The 19,423-nt window shown below is 45.0% G+C and overlaps 1 protein-coding gene across 1 annotated transcript; it reads left to right on the forward strand.

Annotated features, from left to right (window-relative positions):
* Positions 1-16,033: 16,033 nt before the first annotated feature.
* Positions 16,034-19,003, forward strand: LOC135371781 (uncharacterized). The gene is made up of 4 exons (XM_064605736.1): positions 16,034-16,101; positions 17,738-17,764; positions 17,836-17,874; positions 18,730-19,003. Exons 1-4 carry the CDS (start codon positions 16,098-16,100, stop codon positions 18,966-18,968), a joined length of 309 nt encoding a protein of 102 aa, XP_064461806.1. The 5' UTR covers positions 16,034-16,097; the 3' UTR covers positions 18,969-19,003.
* The last annotated feature ends 420 nt before the right edge of the window (positions 19,004-19,423 follow it).

Consider the following 19,423-nt stretch of genomic DNA (forward strand, 5'->3'; position numbering starts at 1 on the left):
CCTACAAGCAGAGTTGTAATCAAACGCCGAACACTCAAAACAAGTAATCAAGAGCTATGCGTCGTCTGCTGTCCTGCCTAGCATGCAATCCGTGACGTCACGGGCCCGCGATGTGGCGGCACCAGAACTTCTCCAGGCGAATAGAATGATGGAGACAGGCGACTAAGGTGCTTTCATTAAACCCTGTTCGGTATAGTTATTTATTTATTTATACCGCAACCTCACCAGAGGTTATTGCAGGATTGCATAAAAAAAAGAACTTTAGGTATTTCGCGAGCAGGGCCGTCCATAGTGTTCCAGGCGGTGACAACACACGAAAAAGAAAATACTATACTTGAAGCAGTCTACGCGATACGGAAAGTGAGCGAGATTTAGATGATGATCATTCTCAAAGAGGACGCTCCGGCGCCTGGGCCTAAGTGGGCTGAGACCTAGATCGTGAAGCGTTGTACTTTGGGAAAACAAAGGGTTATACCTCACCAAGATAAGTCTGACTGCCTTACTCTGGATCTACTCGAGCTTTTCTATATCAGAGTTGCGGTAAAGGATCCAGGCTACGCAAGCATATTCCAGAACTGGACGTGCCAGTATACCGTGACGTACTGTATATCGTATTACCGGTATTCATCGACTGTCCATGCGTAAAATGATGTTCTTACCCGGATCAGCACTTCTACTGGCACGGCTGGCAACCCAGGGTTCACTGCAGGCTGCCACTGCAACGGAATTATCACATCACGGTAAACGTGTGGACATGTTTCGTAAACGTTGCCATGTATACTCACATCCAATGACGAGGAGAAACAGGAGAAGGACCTTCATGATTGGTTGATGCTCTTCGCTGTATTCAGCAGATCTTCAACGCTGTATTAGAAAGATACATGTGCTAAGTACTAGCAGAATTTTAGAATTAGGTTAGGCAGTGGAAAGCAGGTTCTTTACCTACCTTCCTGTCTTGTTACGAAAGACACAATTACAACAATGTATACGTGCCTTTCTGCACCACTTCCGGTTTGTTGTTAAAACGACATCCGGTTTCGCAGCAAAGACACTCTGCCGATGAATACAGTTAACGCTCCTGATTTGAGGAGAGAGATGGCCTTATATACGCCTTTTTACGGCAATTCAAATTGCCGCAAAGAGGCATACGCCTCCCATTTTCCAGAAATCAGGAAAGTGAAACGTATCATTATGCGCGGTGGCTGGTTCCGAAAGTCCATAGCCGCGGAAGGACCGGAAGTCTTTGTGGCACCGGAAGTTGTGATGGGGGCTTGTTTATATTCACCCGAGAGTGTCACGTGGTATACTATAGCCACACGGGCATCGCTAACCGAGGTAAGTGCTGCCCCGTTGACGTATGCTCTTAGAAACGAACTATAGCACGATAGCCGCATAGCACGATCCTAGCCAACCATCATCCTGAGTGACGCCCCCTGATTTATTGTAAACGGGAGGCGCACGCGTTTTTTGTGACTTATGGATAAATGTTAATTGTCACGATAAGGCGTACGCCTCCGGACTTTCAACAAATCAAGGGCGACAGAGGTCACTCTGTACGATGGTCGGCATCCAGCCTTGTGGTGAAGCTTCGTTGTAAGAGTGTACACTCTTACAATGAAGCTTCACCACAAGGCATGCTGGAGGCCAACTATAATCTGGAATAATGTCGTCAACTGCTCGGATTTGTTGAAAACGGGAGGCGTACGCATTTCTTGTGACAATTATGAACAGCACAAGTGTCACAAAAGAGGCGTACGCCCCCTCTTTCAACAAATCCGCGCAGATAACATATATATGCAGATATCATTCGAGATTATGGTTGGCTATAGAAGTGTGCTATGCGGCCACGTTCATTTTTAATAGTGTTGAGTCCCTGGAACTGCCGGCCTGTAACCACGGTTCCCTGCGGTCACAGTGGCGACCAACCGGGGTTACGCCTCCACTAACCGCCTCCACTAACCACGTGCGTGGAGGTGGTTAGGTTGGACCGCTTGGACCAAGGTCTTCTGTGCTACTCGTTGAATGCTATGAATGCTACTCCAAGGGGATGAAACTCGCGAGTTCACTTGCGGACTAAAGTGAGGCGCTGCGAGCCTTTCGCGTCATCAAACGTCATGAAACGTCAAAATTTTTGAGTCGAAGCGCGAGTTCTCTACCGAGGTCATCCCATTGGCTCCTGCGGCCGCTCCCCTGGTATGCGAGCGCTCATTGGTCGGTTTGATATTTTAACCTTTTCGTGGCGCGCGTAAGCCGGCACCGCCGTGTCTGGGGTGCCGGAGAAGCTCGCCGTAAAGTTTCGAAATATGGTGCAGTGGGGACGCACGCAAAGCATCTTTGCCGGTACCGCTTTGGATGGTTTTTAGTGCCCGTCGATACCGACTCTGCAGAACTCGAATCCTCTTGGATGCTTCTGCAAGTAAATTCAGTGATAGATAAGTGGAAGGCAGGTCGCTTGCTTGGCGCGACAACGATTCAAGCAGGATCAATACTGTGTTTTTCCACTCGATGGCAGGTAAGTCAGTTCCTATTCCATTCTGCCGCTTAGCGTAGCATAGCACAGCACCGCACCAGTGGCGTATACGCAACATTTCGGCCGGTAGAATTTTTAGTTTTCACGTTTGTTTGTTTGTTTGTTTGTTTGATAAGGGGTAACGGGAAGGTTAGCCATCACAGGAGAGGCTGATCCTTGTTCTGGTCTTTCTTGCTCAGGTATCAACTAGGTACTGCTCAACTCATATGTGCTTCAGAAATGCATCTGCATGGACGCAATCGAATGGATATACCACTCTGAGTGGTTGGAACATCATCTTTCGGCTTAGCAGCTGCACAGGTTCCTTTGTGACGGGTCAGCCTTGACATGTGACACTACACAAGCAGCAAATGGATACGGACATGTTTTCTGCCATGCTGGATTTGTGAATGTGTGTGCCTGTGCAGTGAATTTACTGATCTACTGTGGAATCTTCCACGTGAGACATATCAGTTAACAGTGCATGCGAAGTTGCTTTGGCATATTACTCGAACTTCAGAAACAATGTTCATGTGAAATTTGTGTTTGGCGCAGATACAGAAGACTGCATATGTGTGATTTGGAAACACCAATCCCGAAAAATAAAGCACCTTGTGCAACAGAAAGAGCCAACGCTTCCGCGTTTTATTTATTTCACTGGATGCGAACGAAAATCCAGAACCGCCAAAGCGCGGGAGAGAACAGAGGGGAAAGGGAAAAAGAACGCCTCGGAAGCGTCGCTTTACGTCACCCGTCACCCAGGGAGACAAAATAAAGACAAAAGGGAGACAAAGGGAGATAAAGGGAGACAAAGCAAAAAACTACTCTACCGAGGCCCAACGATTGGCCCGACGTCAGAGGTCACGTGAGTTTTTCCCAACAATAGAAATATACTACACGTTCATTCCCCTGGCTACTCGTTGCAGCTCGACCAATCATCGAGGCACACTTTTCTTGCAACCACGTTCATAGTGTGCTCCTTCAGACGTGGACCCTTTCCCGTTCTTCGAGAGTGCTTCTTTTAACTTTAACTCTTCCGGTCCACCCGTGTCCGAAGGTCCCGTTGATCGTGGCTCGTAACCAGCAAATGAGCCATTCAGTCGCCACTGACCGACACAACAAGACATGCACATTGCTTGGGGCGGCTCTTCATTTTTCTCCTGCGCATTTTCTCATGGATTAAGGACTTCCTCCATGGCAGGCACCTATTCGTTCGCGCCCCTCAAGGGGATACGGAGCATGTATCGATGACTCATGGAGTTCCACAGGGGACCGTATTGAGCCCAATTCTGTTTATTGTGGTCATGGCGCGTCTTCAGGGATGCATTGGAAAGAAACTGTCAATTTCAATCCACGCGGATGATATCTGCATTTGGATCAGCGGCAAATCCCATCCGGCCATCCAGCGGCCCTTGCAACACGCTTTGAACAGTATTGAGCACTACCTCGCAACGGCCAGCATGAACATCTCGACTCCGTGGTACTCCAGTTTACGAGAAGGAACATGCATTCCTTCCGTCTTTCAGTTGCTGGTGTACAAGTGAGAAATGCATCTTTTCATCGTTTCTTAGGGCGTCACGGTAGACGCCAGGCTGCCTTGGGTGAAGCACATAGCGAGCCTGCAAGCCAAGGTCCACGGGTGGATTGTGGTGACAGGCATTTGGCAGGCATGAAGTGGGGCAGTGCCGTGGCGTTGTTTTTGGCCGACCCCCGAGCTTTGGTTCGCGGTCACTTGCCATTATATATGTATTTCCCGACGTTTAATCGGGAGTTTTACCTATACCGCGAATATACGCACCAACGCCGGCCTTTATTGGCACTATCAAGGCGATAGAGGAGGCTCCCCAGCACCCAATTCGTGCTCCTGTAAATATTGAAATGCATCCGGTACGTTGGTTGATAATGTTTATTCTGCTAAAAGACTGCGCGATGTGCTCATGCGCGTTAGCACACGATAACTGTCGTCATCGTCGCTTGGTTGGCAACAGTGAACCCTGGTTAATATGACCAAGGCCGTTCCCCCGGATATTGGTCATAAAGCGAATTGTCATATTCACGAGGACTATGCGTGACGCTCCAGGTAGGCGCTTCATAAAGGCTCATTCACATTTATCGAATACAAAAATTTTACAGGCACAACATTTCGATTCAGTTTAGTTTATTTTACCAACACGATTTATTGTTTACAACCTTACTATTTATTTACAATGTATCCAGGAAAGAAACCGGTTAAAAGCGTCTGCTAAGAAAAGCCGTCAATACGTAGCTTTTCCTCTAAGTCGATTAACTGCACAGGCGACAGCACAAGAATACCGCGCGTACGTCGTCCCTGGACAACCGAACTTGTAGGTCAGGACGATGACTCAGTCTGTTGTGTACGGTTACAATAACGGGGGTAGAGTATATGCGTATTCCCCGGGTCGCCCTCGAATATGTTCAGATGGCACCCGGATTAATCTGAATAGCATCAGGATTTTTTCAGATGGCGCCCGGATTAAATTGAATGGCGCTTGGATTATTTTAGATGGCACCTGGACTAATCAGGTGGCACTTAAACTAATATGGACGGGAAACCTGTAGGCTGCGAGACAGTTATGTGTGCTTCCTAAGTCACTCATTGGGAGTCATAAAAAGTTTTTCGCGCAAAACGCATTGCTGTTATGCGCCTACATTCGACTCATAGCTGCTAAGCGCTACGCACAATTTAAAATTATCGACGCATGTTCTTACAAGTTGAACGATTGACTCTACGTTCCACCAGGAGGGACTTCTCTTTTTCTGTTTAGATAGCCGTGTCCATGGCGAATCCATATTCAACTATAACACTGGACATGTAGACAAGGAGCGGAATAGGACTTACAGGTTTTGCAGACGACAACGCAAGTCTTGCAGACGACAGTTGTTTCTGTCAGGCCGAGCTGTCGTTTATAAACCCCCGATACATCCGGGAGGAAAAGTGAATACGCTGAGCTGATTGGTTAGTGGGAGTCACCTCCTACACATATCCGTATACTGATACGCCTGCGAACAGTTGGCCGGTTTATATAACATCAACAGAAACCTCGGATGGATGGATATACGTGAACGAGAATGTCGTACACTGTTAAATTCTAAACACTCGTTAGGGCGTAAATAAAGACCCACAAGAACAAAATACACCCTGCGTTTTCAATCCAGTGCCTTACACCCTTTTGGGTGTTTTGGAGGGTTCGATAACTAACACCCTTTTATGTGTAAACGTACACACCTACTAAACATTACACCCTCAAAAAAGGTGTATTTTCCCCAGAGTGTCTCTGCAAGGATATGAAGTTGGAAAAAGGACACCTTTATTCAACTGAACATCATTACATACACAGACTCGAAATGCCGCATGTGAATTATCGTACACAAAATGTTACAGATCAATGATCGGTCATGTTTCTTGACACGTAAGATGTAAGTTTTTCTCAGTGATAGTTTGCACAACACTGTTGTGCTTTCTAGCATGTAGAAAGATATCAAGTTTCTTGACTGTACCCTTCAGCTACCTTGGGTATCCACTAGGGATATGAGAAAGTTATCCGCGGATCTTGGAATCCTAGGCATGATTTTGAGATTCGGGAATTAGAATCCACCAAGCACATCTGTATGTTGGCGTTTAAGCAGGCACCCTTACATTACCTAGTTTTATGAAAACAATTCAGACACCGGAATTTATGTATTTCACCTAGTCGATAAACAGCATGTTAAAAAAAGTTACAAGTATAGTGGTATGTTTTCTACTGAAAGAGAACCATAATTCTAGGAACTATTCGCGTGATATTTACGGCTGCGGCTTTCCCGCTAACCAGTGGTTTATCCAGATTGGCAAGCACACAGCGCGGGGGTGGTGCGAAATCGGGGCGGGGTAATTGTCACAGTTGCAATGTAACACTGGAAAATATTGGGGTTTTGCCACACCATTTTGGGAGCTGGCAAAAGCGCTTTTCATTCTCCCTCGCTCTCTCTATATGCTCACGACAATGTTAGCTTTGTCGCTTAGAATTTCTATTTAACTATAGTCACCATCTGGCAAAATACCTACTCAGTGTTGAAGTTCTGGTCGAGAGGTTTGTGCCGTATCTGCACGTTCTTTATGTTTAACGATACTTATTCGCATTTATTTTCGATAGAACATGTGTTCCTCTCATGTGGATATAGTGAGACACGTGGAGTGGGCGAATCACAACAAGGAAGTCCCCGTCACGCGGTGAGTCTAACTGAAAGCTTAATGATATCAATTTCCTTTCAGAGGGTTTCGGAAACAATTAGCGCAAAGTTTCGCACACGTCCGTTTCCTGCGTTTCGTAGTTATTACTGTAGACGGACACACATCAGAAGAATACCTGAGCTGTGAGGTCTTAATAAAGAGGAACCAATTGCACTATCCTACTACCGTTCTGCTCAGATAATTGGCACAGTACTGTGCAAATGTCCGACATGTGAGCTGTACGGAGAGGCCCTACACAGAACGGTCCGGCTTCCCCGCCTTATTCAAAGTTTATCCCCGAATATTAGTAGACGTAATGTATCAGCTATAAGGAACAGTTTTCTGTCACGTTCAATGAACCTTGTGTCGTGCGGCAGAACTTTGCTACGTTTACCATGGAGTTTTATATATAACGTCACGAAAGCCGGGCTGCGTTAAACTGCAGGCGGCATGCCACTTGAGCTATAAAACAACGAGCATCCCGAAATTGGCACGGGCTAGGATTATACGGCAGAATGGGCCTTGTTCACAATGGGCTATGTCCACGCGTGTGACCTTGAGTTGCCTGATATAATTATCTACGTCTTCACTAGATGGCGTGCTATGGGGACAACATAAACAGGGTAACCAGTGTAAGAGGGTGACCCAAAAGGGGTCACCCATAAACCCGCTGTTGTTGTAACTACCCTGAAGCGGGTTCTTGTGGCAAATTTGCCATCTTGCCCTGGTCGCACGTCAGAGAAAACGTCATTTTGAAGTCATGTGACTTTGTTTGCGTGTCGTTTTGCCGCTTACCGACATATCTCCGTCGTCATGGCGAGAAGAGATGGGCGTATTTTGCCAGCGTAAACTATGCGGTGCTTCTTCCGCAACATGGTAGTCCATTTCCCCTTAGCTTAAGTACATCGCATCGGTTCAGTGGCTCTTAACGCGCGGTCGCCATCACATCTTTGGAAATCTGCAAGGGTACAAGGTCGTATGTGCAAAACAGCACGTTTTATTGCGAGATTATCGGATAAAAAAATACCATGACTGAAAAACTTCCAAAACGTCGCGCACAAACAACAACCGCATCGTTTACAATCGGTTCAGCCGCCGATGACGGGCGCCGCCATCCTTAAAGGGACGGTCGTTAACCCCTGCCCCTTTCATAAAGTGTACCGTTCGATTGCCCTTCGTTGAAAATGGAATACTGGTAATTTACGCGACAAAACACGCCACAGTTATTAAATAACCGAATTAAATTAATAAAGATTGCAGAGCATGCCGCGATCTGTGTTGGCAACAATAAGAACGGCTACGTCGCCCTGTGGGTAAGTCCGTGATAGGATACAGAAATCGTCTACTTTTGCGCGCGCTAGTGCATCGGCGTGAGCAGACGACTTTCAGAAGTTACTGGGCACCCCGGCAACTCTCGTACATTTGCTTTCAGTTCTCGGGTGAAAAACGCGCATTCTAAGTAGTGGCAAGCATGGTGGTTCAGAACAACTATGTTAATCCTCAGAGACAAGTTAAAAGTCGCAGAACAACCCCATCCACAATCACAAATCTGAAGTCGCTGGCCATCGGCTCGCGCGGTCGCATTACAGCTCCAACCAAAAATATATTACGCGCGCTTCCATTACACTCCCCGTTTTACACTGCTCATGTTTCGAAATGAAGTGTCGCTGGCGACGTACATGGAGAAGGAGTACGTGTTTATTTAAAAACCGCATTAAATACTCGAGGAAAGAAAACACGTGACTTAGCTTCCACGTATCCGATTGTGCGCCACATTATGGGAGACCACACAGTCAATGCTCGGACTACATTCTCCGCTCGCGGAGGTATATGCCTGAGTGTCCCCATTTCGAGAGCGAAGGGGATTACTCAACCCAAGGTGCTTCTGCAAGTTACGATTACCATGACAACAACGACGCATCCGCATCGAGATGCCGCAACTCAGCCATCTGGTGCGCGCCATTTTGGTGCTGTTCGCCAGCTGGTCGACAGCTTTGTTGTCGCACTGAGTGCGGTCTACAAGAATAAGCGGCTTCTGACCCACAGCCGCCAGTGATAAGGGGGCTTTGTTGCCAACCTGAAAGATTTCGACAATGCACATGTTCTGAACGATGGCGGTAGTTGTGCTTGCGGAAAAAAAAGCGAGTTAGAGAAGTCTTACACAAGGAGAATTGCCTTGCCATTTTAAGGACACACTGAACATCACAGTATTTCTTTCTTCACGTATGTGAACAAAGTGGAGATCGTCAATGCAGCTCGCAAAGTCCATTGGCTTTCAAGAGTAAGGTGTTCTCAAAATTATTGTCTGTAAGACTGCTGCATCTCCTTATCATAACAAGACCTCCAACGGAAAACAGACGCTCCACTGATGCATTGCTGGGCAGTTCAACATTGAACTTCATGAACACCTTGAGCACACAATGAACGTCTTTCAAACACCCTAACGATTCTGAAGTGCGGATCAATGCCCACAATTCCAACTCATTTTCCCATGGCGAAAGAGTTTTGCTCCTTCCACATTCGAATGTGAAAAATCTACACCGAAAGATACGAAGAGAGATCCTCCAGGACAAGAGGCGCCGATATTTCGGGTCGATGTACAGTTCGCTGTATCGGTGGCTCTTGTCCTGAGGCAACGCACTTCGTACTTGTCTACCGGTTTGCTGGATGTACCGATCTGAATTGAGTGTTTTGGGTAATCTGTGTCTTCTGTGAAAAAAAGAACAAAAATGAGAACGTGTGGAACAGACCCGACTTTTCGTATGGAAATGGATGAAATTTGGAAGTCACTGAAAAGGTTAGCCAGCTGTAGGACTCAAACCCACATCCTCTGGATTAACGAAAATCTAGAAGATGTGGCTTCGAGTCCTACAGTTTGCTAACCTTTTCAGTGGCTTCCATCTTCCATCTTTCATCGTTAATTTCTTAGACAATTTGAGGCTTTGTATGTGTTTGTCCTCTCTATGTTGTTCCAGCCTTCAGAACATCAGTTCTCTCATATTCAAAATGCGTTACGCGTTACTCGTTAATCCGATTACAGTTACAACTCCAAAAATGTAATTCAGGAAGTAATCACAGTAATTCAGTTATTTGTAATTAATTACTGTGCGGGTCTGCGTCTCTATACAGCACACGTGGCCAAGCTCTGAACCATATTGCGCCAATTATCCGAACACAACGGTAGTGAGATAGCGCAGTCTGTTTCCTTTAAAAGAAAACTGCGTTTCATTAAGACGTAATAGCTCAGGATATACTTACAGTATATCCTTCCTTCAGGATATCCTGTACAGTAATGATGTGATATGTAGGAAACGGATGTGTGCGAACTCTTGCGCAAATTGTTTACGAAGCCCTTTCGAAGGAAATTGATATCATTAGCCTTTTGACAGCATTCACGGCTGACGAGGACTACCGGTTTTGATTTGTCCAGTGCACGTACCGCACTACATTCGCTGCGTTAAATTTATATGATATATATATATACTCATGGAACGAAGCGAGCAGCGCCAGAGGGCACGTGTTTCGCCGTGTTTGCGGCTCGTCAGCTTTGGGTAGCTGCGCATCGTTCGGAATTGGCAAACCAGAGGTCACTCCGCGAGCGATATACACCTGGGAGGGTGACTGAGCACTTCTCAATGCCACAGTGCAAGCCAGTGATTTTTTTCCCCTGCATTTCCCCTGCAAAGCTCCGCCTTCTTCGGGACAAAAGAGTCCCGAAGAAGACGGAGCTTCCGCCGTAACGTAGACATCCTCCCTAACTTTTATGATTTTTAAGTTTTAATAAACCCCTTTTTTGTTACTTCCCCTACTTTCGTCTTCTGTCTGCCATTTATTTCAACTATATATATATATATATATATATATATATGAACAAACAGGACTACCTTAACGAGGGCTTCCGACAACTGGGCTGTAATACGTTCTAAGAGACCCTTGACAGTGATCCTAAGATAAGATAGCTGCCGAAATCACCAAAACCCTAAAATCCCTAAAATCACTGAAATAATCGACTCCTACCTATATGAATTTCTAGCCCCCCACAAAACTAAACCAGGCAGGTTCTACATGCTACCGAAAATCCATAAACCAGGAAAGCCAGGGCGACCTATAGTTTCCTCAATTGGCACCACCACGGAGAAAATTTCTAGCTTCGTTGACCACCTCCATAAAGATATACCTCTCCGATTACCCTCATATATTAAGGACACCAACCATTTCCTCGAAATACTTAGCAAATGTGAACCACCCAATGCAAGCTTGCTTGTAACGCAGACGTGACCTCCCTTTACACCAACATTCCACATGAGGATGGCGTGCTAGCAGCAGAGGCGGCGTATCTGAAGAACTCCGATCGCGCGGTTGACCCATCTGTATTACCAACTCTACTCAATTTGATCCTCAAAAATAATAACTTCGAATTTGACGGCCGCCACTATCTACAAATAAATGGCACAGCTATGGGAACTAAGATGGCGCCAACATACGCAAATATTTCCATGGGTGCACTAGAGGAAAAATTGCTAGCCGTGCGCGACAAAAAACCTAGTCTATACAAACGCTTTCTGGACGACATATTCATGGTTTGGCCACACTCCGAAGAAGATCTCACATGATTTATTCGCTATTTCAACCTGGTACACCTCGCCATGAAGTTCACCCACTCCTTCTCGGCAACGACTGTTAATTTCCTAGATGTAAAAGTAACCTTAACCGACAAGGGTTTTTCCACTGACCTGTACCGAAAGCCAACTGATGCTCAGCAGTACCTTTCCTTTAACAGTTGCCACCCGCGCCATACTAAACTCGCCATTCCTTATAGCCAGGCACGCCGATACAGGAGGATCTGCTCGGAGGACGATGTTCTAAATAAAAACCTCGCGGAATTAGAGCAGACCTTCGTTAATCGTAATTTTCCACCCAGTCTAATAAAAGACGCCCTGTCCAAAGTACGACAAACAGACCGGAGGAACTTATTCGGTAAACGCAACGACGAACCCAAGGGCGACCGCGTAAACCTTGTTCTTACTTTTGGTGCAGGCGCGGATAATATTAACAGTATCCTCCACCGCCACCATAGCATCCTTCTGCAATCTGAACGGACACGACAAATATTCGCCGAGGAGCCACGAGTTACTTACAGACGTGCCCGCAACCTTCAAGATAGACTAGTTAACTCCAAAGTTCCCTTCGATGGCGTTCCCTCAAAAGTCCCTCAAAATAAAATGGCGTTCCTTCATGAATTTTTTGCGGACGATCTACCGAACGGATTTTTGTTCTGAAAACGGCTTTGGTATCTTGTGACCGAAGAGATCAGATGTTCTCATTAGAGCAACTTCGTAGCTTTTAAAATTAAAAAGTTAATTATTGAAAGTTAATTAAGACATTGCCTTAGGAGTCTGTTAATGCCCCCCTAGGGAGTGCCCTTCAGCATATGCTATATTGCAATTGATTTCATCTCGGAAAAAGTGAGTGATATATTAACGAATTATATGAATTATTTTTAAAAAATCTGTTCTCACTTAGCGTGGACACCCTGTATATATATATATATATATACGGTTGGGGGAAATTCCCGCCACCTGGCGGTTGATTGTTGGGAAAATTCCAGAGTGCTTTTGTGTCAGGTCCAGGAGTGGGGTCATCGTCCTTGTGGGTCAGTGGGGATTTTGATCCGGCTGAAACGAGAAAAGGCAACATAGTCTTATTTAGGTAGTTAAACTTCTTATTGTTGACAGCATGCCAGGGTCCTCGTTAATGGCCGATCGGAATTTGTAAATTAGGTAGGATTCCCGTTGTTCCCGGGAGCGGTCGGAGATAAAGTTCGACAGGAGAATAAAAACTGAGGCTTCGTTGACTGAATGTTCTGGTTGCCTGAGATAGCGTGAGACTGGAAGATTAGGTTTCTTGGTAACATCCGATCGGTGATTGTTGAACCTAATTCGGAAAGAAGTTTTTGTCTGACCCACGTATTGGGCCCGGCATGTGTTCCATTAGATTACATAGATAACGATAAGATACAATGAAAGTGCACGTTGAAAGTGCGTAACGATAAAAGAAGAAGCTAGCAGATATCATGCACCTGATGCAATCAACGCTAGGGACAGGACTGTTTATTTGAGCACGCCTGTCGCTCCGTGTTGCAGTTCGCAGTAAGGTCATCATCCGTACGAACATTCCTAGGACGGCCCGTAATGCACCTCTACAAACACAACTAACACCTCGCTGCCATGACATGTGAACTGTCATGTTTTCTCTGAAGGGAGTGACGTCACAATCAACGTGACTCTTTGGGACGAGCAATCGCTCGCTTTTTCGCTTTATCTCGGGCCTTGAGAGAGAAGGGTTTCAGCGACGCGACGTTGGAGACAGGGTCTCGACGAAATAGAACGGTTAACGGCTGCCACTGAAATAAATAGTCTGTATATATGTACGGGGTCACACTAGGAAACCTCTATAGATCATCTGTTAGGCAACGTTTTTACAATTTGTACAAATATCCCTTAAGAAGAACGTTTCCAAATTCTATAAGAATTGTATAGATAAATCTTTTATTTTATTTGTTTATTTGTCATCACTAGGAAACAAAGAACAAGAAAAATCGTGGGGCGTGTCCAATAGCTTTCGCTAGTACAGGCTCATGCCCCGCGGGGTAAATGGAACAGAAAAACAGGTGAGGTAAATAATGCAACAAACAGTTACATTCCTGGGTTCAAATAGGCTGAAGTGTCCATAAGGTATCGTCGTAGCATGTTGCGGAATGACTGGCTATTTTTAACCTCAAGAGGCATAGAGTTCCAGAGTCGCGGCCCAAAACACACTGTCAACCTCGTACCATACATATTTTTTGGCCGATATAACATAAAGTCATCTACACAGGGCAGGTACAATTAAAGGCTATAGAGATTCATAATGCCACGTATCATCTTTGAAGCGACCACACGCAACAACAGCAGCAGAAAACAAGAGGTTGAACGACAGGCTGGGGTCCGCGACAGGTCGCGCTACATGGCAAGCGATCATTCTGGAAGCATCTGCTCCTTCGCTCGCATCGATCTCAAGGACGGACAGACGACCTTGGAGAGAATTCTGTATTTTCCTCCTCTCCACCAACGCGCGCTTTCTACGATGTTCGCCGCTGTGTATAAAAGCTCGTGAGCTCCCAGCCGAAGCCTTCTTTACCTTAGTTCTGTCTAAGAGATACCGTTCTTGTGCTGTCGAGCTAGAATAAAGCGTTCGCCAATTGTTCGCCGTCTCGCTCGTCTGTTTGCATCCCTTGACAATATGTAGCCAATATAGCCTCTATCTAATCCTAATCCATTTACAATGAATATTTGGAGACCACTTCCTATGGAATACACATGCTATTTTTTTGCGGTTCCGTGTTAGCGCCTCGAAGCAACTGTGGCTATGTGCGGCGTACAGACGTAAACAGATGGAGTGAGGACAGCAGGAAGGAGTGGGGGACAGGAGGTCAGTAGTCCTGGGCAGACTTCAGGGGGAACTGTGCCAACATTCGTTTAGAAAGTCTTCGGAAAACCCGAGGAAAACCTCAGACTGTTAGATTCGAACCCACCACCTCCTAGGCTTCAGCACCACCTTGGCTACCACGACCAAGCGGAGGCCTTAGCCCACTCGGCCATGCCGCTGGTACACAGGAAAATGGAGACACGTCGTAAACAAGTCGAATATAATTTCCTTTCATTTTAGACACAGCCAACACTTTCGATAATAACCGAGGCCGCGCATGGTTTGCATCTAGCCGACGCAGTAGCTCAAAAACCTTCTCAAGCTCTCTCGTGTCTTTTTTTTTTGTACTTTTTCTCTCTTTTGTTTTCTTTATTTATTATAGACACAGCATCAGTTGTTTAGAGGCGGCCAAAAAGCGGCAATACTGCAGTTTGACGAGGGCACGCCCCTTTAATAACGTACAGCAGCATCACAACAATTGTACAACTGGCTATAATCAAGCAAATCGCAAAACAAATCGCTAGCACTGCATCAATGTGAATTCACAATAACAGACATAACAAAACAAGAACTAGATAAATGTAACGAAAGTAATCAGAAACAGAAGTTACAGAGATGACTCTGATGCAAGGTGTAGTAACAAAATATTAGTCGCAAGAGAAATTGCAAGTTGTGAGAATTCAAACATGGCTCTTAGAGTTGTAAATGATGTATTCGCAAGATCGATACCGTTCTTGATGTACTTATTAAGAATTAGGAATTGTTCGAAGAACATAACTTCGAAACTTCAGAAACTTCGAAGAACATAACTCTTCCATTGTTTTTCACAACCACGTCGGAGAGACCGTGCTTTCTCAATCCAAATCGCAAGAAAGAAACAAAAAAAATAAGAATAATAAAAAAATAAACGGGGGTATACAGTTGAAACAGACACAAAAATGGAACTGTGGCCATCGTTTACTACTTGCTCTATACGTATACTTTTTCTTCTGGGAGTGTAGAAGAAGCAGTGCGGCAAGCGCAATATTAAAAAAGTGAACACTAAATGACCGCGCTGCCTGAAGAGATAACACGCAATATTGTCAGTATTATTATATATGTACATATCGTGTTAATTGTGATCGTGTAATGTGAAGCAAAAGAAAAACAAGTACCATAAATTCTTGGAAAACTTGTCAATAAACGAAAAAGTTCGTATAGTTGCAAAATTAGTTTATAAATATGCATTTCCGCGCCTAGTATAAGCCTTACAGAAACTGTATAAAAAGTCTATGCATTACAATTCCGGAATCCTGAATGGAAAGTATTTAAAGCTTACCAGTTAAAACCTATACAGATTCTATATATTTCCTATGCACAATTCCCCGCATCAGCACCAGCAATGGGGTAGAGTACCACCCTAGGCGATGAAACTCCCCAGCGATCATCACCACCACCGGCCATCATCCTTTAATAAAGTTGTTGTTTCCTATGGACACGATAGACAGGACGTCACGTGAATGGGAAGTGACTGAAAAAAAATGACTGAAATGTGACTGAAAAAAAAAAAAACAAGGGAAATTAAAGAGACACGAGAGATTGACTCTCTATACGTGTTCTCTAGAAACTAGAAAATCATTTTTATGAGGGCTAGCTGTTGGTGGAAAAATAAACGTCATTTAAAATATGATTATGGATTACGTCAAAATTCCACGATGTAATGGGGCGTAATACCAGAAAACCATGGCTCTATTCTTCCTTGCAGAAAAACAATATGGACTGACCCACAATACGTGAGTGACTGAGCGCCAACAAGAACTCGAAGACGATGAATTGGAGTACAGCGAGCCACAAGAGCTTAGACGAAGAAGAAGGTGGTTCTTAAATGACGGCGTCTGTCAACCCGTAGACATGAGTGAGTTGTTCTTCGTGATCATTGAAACATATTTTTTGAATCGACGCTGTGTAAACGGGGGTTTGCGTTAACATTATCCGGAATGCCAGTCTTAAAATGCCGTGAGCATGCAATCACGCCCACTTTTCTGCAGTTCCACACTCTGCGAGTGTTCCTATGACATCTCAGAATAGTCATCACTCACCTGTGATTAAGGAGCTCACCAATCTACAAGTGATCTTGGAGCTTAAGCTCGGAGGTCACTTTTGTCCACCTAATGTGGCCAGAAACAGGTTGCCTCCATCGAGCAAACGCTTAGCTGTAGTTGAAAATTCTTGTACAAACGGAAAGGAGCACTTTGTGAAGAAAGCTGAGATGAAATTCCGAATCTCTTTCATAGATAGCGACCTCTAGATAACTCCAACAGAATCAACATATCAAATCGAATACAATGAATATCAATTTAGTTTTCTTGAAACGTGTAAAAATTTTTATCGTTTGCCTTAGGAGGATCCGCCGTGCTTATTCAGGAAGCCAGGACACTTTGGCGGTATGTTCATGTGCGTGGACTAACATACAGCCAAAGTTCCTAAACTCTCTTACGTCAGTGAATCCAACGATTTTTGACATTTCGTGAAGTGACGGCTTCCTCATCGATTTGGATAGGCCTGCTTGATCCATATGCAGACAAATACAGAAATGTAAAACAAGGGCATCTGGGCCATATATTCCTAGGGATGTGGACATAATTAGGCGCGATATTAGATTCCCGGTGACGGCGGACAGTTGGGAAGTGGAGAGATGTAAGCTTTAGGAACGTCTGTTTGCATTGTGCTGATAATCTGGACATGGGTGATAGTGAGGAACCACCGCGGTGAAGCAGTTACACGACAGACGTCTGACTATACGCGTTGCCTGATGATCTAAACACCGGCGCAAGCAGTGGCGGTATTCACAAAAGCTACGCGAAGTAACTCGCAGCCATCTTGACATTTCTCGCTCCGCTTAACGACAGCATAACGTAGCATAGCATAGCCCACCACAACGAGAGGGCCTAGGTTGTCGTCTACGGGCGACGCGTTTGGAGCGCAGACAATACGAAATTCTCATCGCTAGCTTTAGGCTCGTCACATACCACATGATCTCACTGCGAGTCCCTGTTACCGACACAGCTCGGAATATGGCAGCGATAACTTAGCCCTACGATCTCCATGTAAGTTTCTGTACCAGCGACCAACTGTTGAGCACCGTCCGACAGACAGAGTGGGCATGTGATGTCTCTGTCGTCGAAGACGATTCAAGATGACGTCTAGTTCTCTTCTGGGAAGACAGTGCGCGAGTTTCACTCATGCCATCGTACGTTTTTTTTTTTTTTTTTTTTTTTAAGAAAGCCCACATGGGTTCAGTATTTTAGCAATACTAGCATGTTGCTTGGGAAGTGAAGAGTTGACGGTCCTCAGTAATGCGAAAGATGACGCTCAGCTATACAAGAGGGTCGTGCCGACACTCTGCTTTCGCAAGTACTATTTTAAGTGGCCCAGCCTGTTAATGGGGCTTTAGCCTCCTACAAAACGTGTGTGTATATATCCGTCTCATTGAGTTCTTCTCATAACCATAGTTGTTATTGACGACACTTACGACATACCATCTTTCGCAGGTGTTGCACCCGAGCAGAGCAATGCAGGTAAGTATATTTTTGGAGGCTTTCTTGGATGGCTTTCGCTTCTATGACAATACTGACGTCTTCATACTTAGGTGCTCCGCTGCTAGCAGAAGAGAACGTGCAACAAGAAAGTACGTATCTCTAATGTAGAATGTATTGTCTTACAACATGTACCTCGATTTCACGCATATTGTGGGTGATGCCTATAGAACAAAGTTCAGAAGCTTCCACCGAAATGCAAAACGAAGAATGAATCTTCTTTATATTTTGCTTCACAAAGACCCGATGATTCTTCACGGATGTTGTGTGCCTGTGGGTGTGTGAAAAAGCCGAAAGAAGCATATATGTCATTGTTGCAGACAGACTACGGTGCAATCCGAAACCTAAGTATCTAAAAATTCAGTGGAGATATTTATTGGCTCCAGTCCCTGAAAAAATCAGAATAAACATCGAGCTCACGAATTTTAGGCAAACAAATTTAGATGCAGAAATGCCATGAATGTTGTTCTCATTTTTTTTTTATCAGAAGGAAGTTCCGTGTCTTTTCTTTTTTTTTTCGTCTTTTTGTGTGTGTGTGTGTGTCTCCCCTCATGCATGACGATCTGGTTAGCCGTATCCTCGCTGCTTTGTGGATGGCGTATAACGAATGGCTTTTCCTCCGGTTCGAAACTTTGGCGTGTTTTGTTTACCTAAGGTGACCATGGTATACCTGACTACGAATGGAGTCGACGATAAATAGCTCTTTCCCGTTGTTACAAGAAAATGAAACACATGCATCTAGGGTAAACTGCGGCACCTAGGAGAGTGTTTGACACGTAATGACGTCCCATTGTAGAGATAGACGCAATGCACATAGAAATCTGGATGTCTCGCATCACAAGCGTTTCGTACTCCATCCTGTTTGCTATGGCTTTAAGCTGAGTGGATCCGCAACATGACAACAAAAAAGAAAAACGGAAGAAATAGAGCAAGAGCCACATTTGCAGGATTAAACAAAGAACGACTCTACCGCTCGTCGGGTAGCCATCGCGTCAGCTCGGGCAGCCTGGAGCAAGACTCCAACAACTACCCATATAACCCAGAGCCTGAGGTAATGGACAGAACACTGGGCACATCACCATTGAAATTGCCATATTGGACACCATATGCATACATTCGGCCAATCAAAAGCTCCACCGTGTGGATGGCCATTCGCCCTGTCGTGGCTGCAATCGACTTCCACTAGTTTTCAAGCCTTTCGTTGTTATTAAAGATAAAGGAAAGAATACTTGGGCCAAACGACATTTACTTGGCATTTATTCGGACATAAACGTTTCGACCTTGCTTGAAAGTATTCTGGTGACACTTGATGCATGTTCCAATTGAAGAAGGCCTGAGCTTGGGCACTACAGTACCTCACTCTGTGTAAAGCATTCGATCTTCATAGTACCCAGGCCCAGGCATAGTACCCGATAACTATGTAATCTATCCACCAGCATGCCTGCTGTTATGCTGTGTTATCATGTATGTCCATTCCATTCTGAGTTTCGTTACCGATTCTAAGTTTTTTCGCTATTTCAGGGACAAAGTAAGTTCCGTGGGATAAGATTATCTCATTGAATATTCTCATCCTGCGTCATAAATTCTGAAACGCTGTTTACTGCTCACTTACACTCATCGTCATATGTGAAACCCACAGAA

This window comes from Ornithodoros turicata, unplaced genomic scaffold, assembly GCF_037126465.1.
Source record: "Ornithodoros turicata isolate Travis unplaced genomic scaffold, ASM3712646v1 Chromosome120, whole genome shotgun sequence".
In the NCBI taxonomy this organism is placed as follows: domain Eukaryota; kingdom Metazoa; phylum Arthropoda; class Arachnida; order Ixodida; family Argasidae; genus Ornithodoros; species Ornithodoros turicata.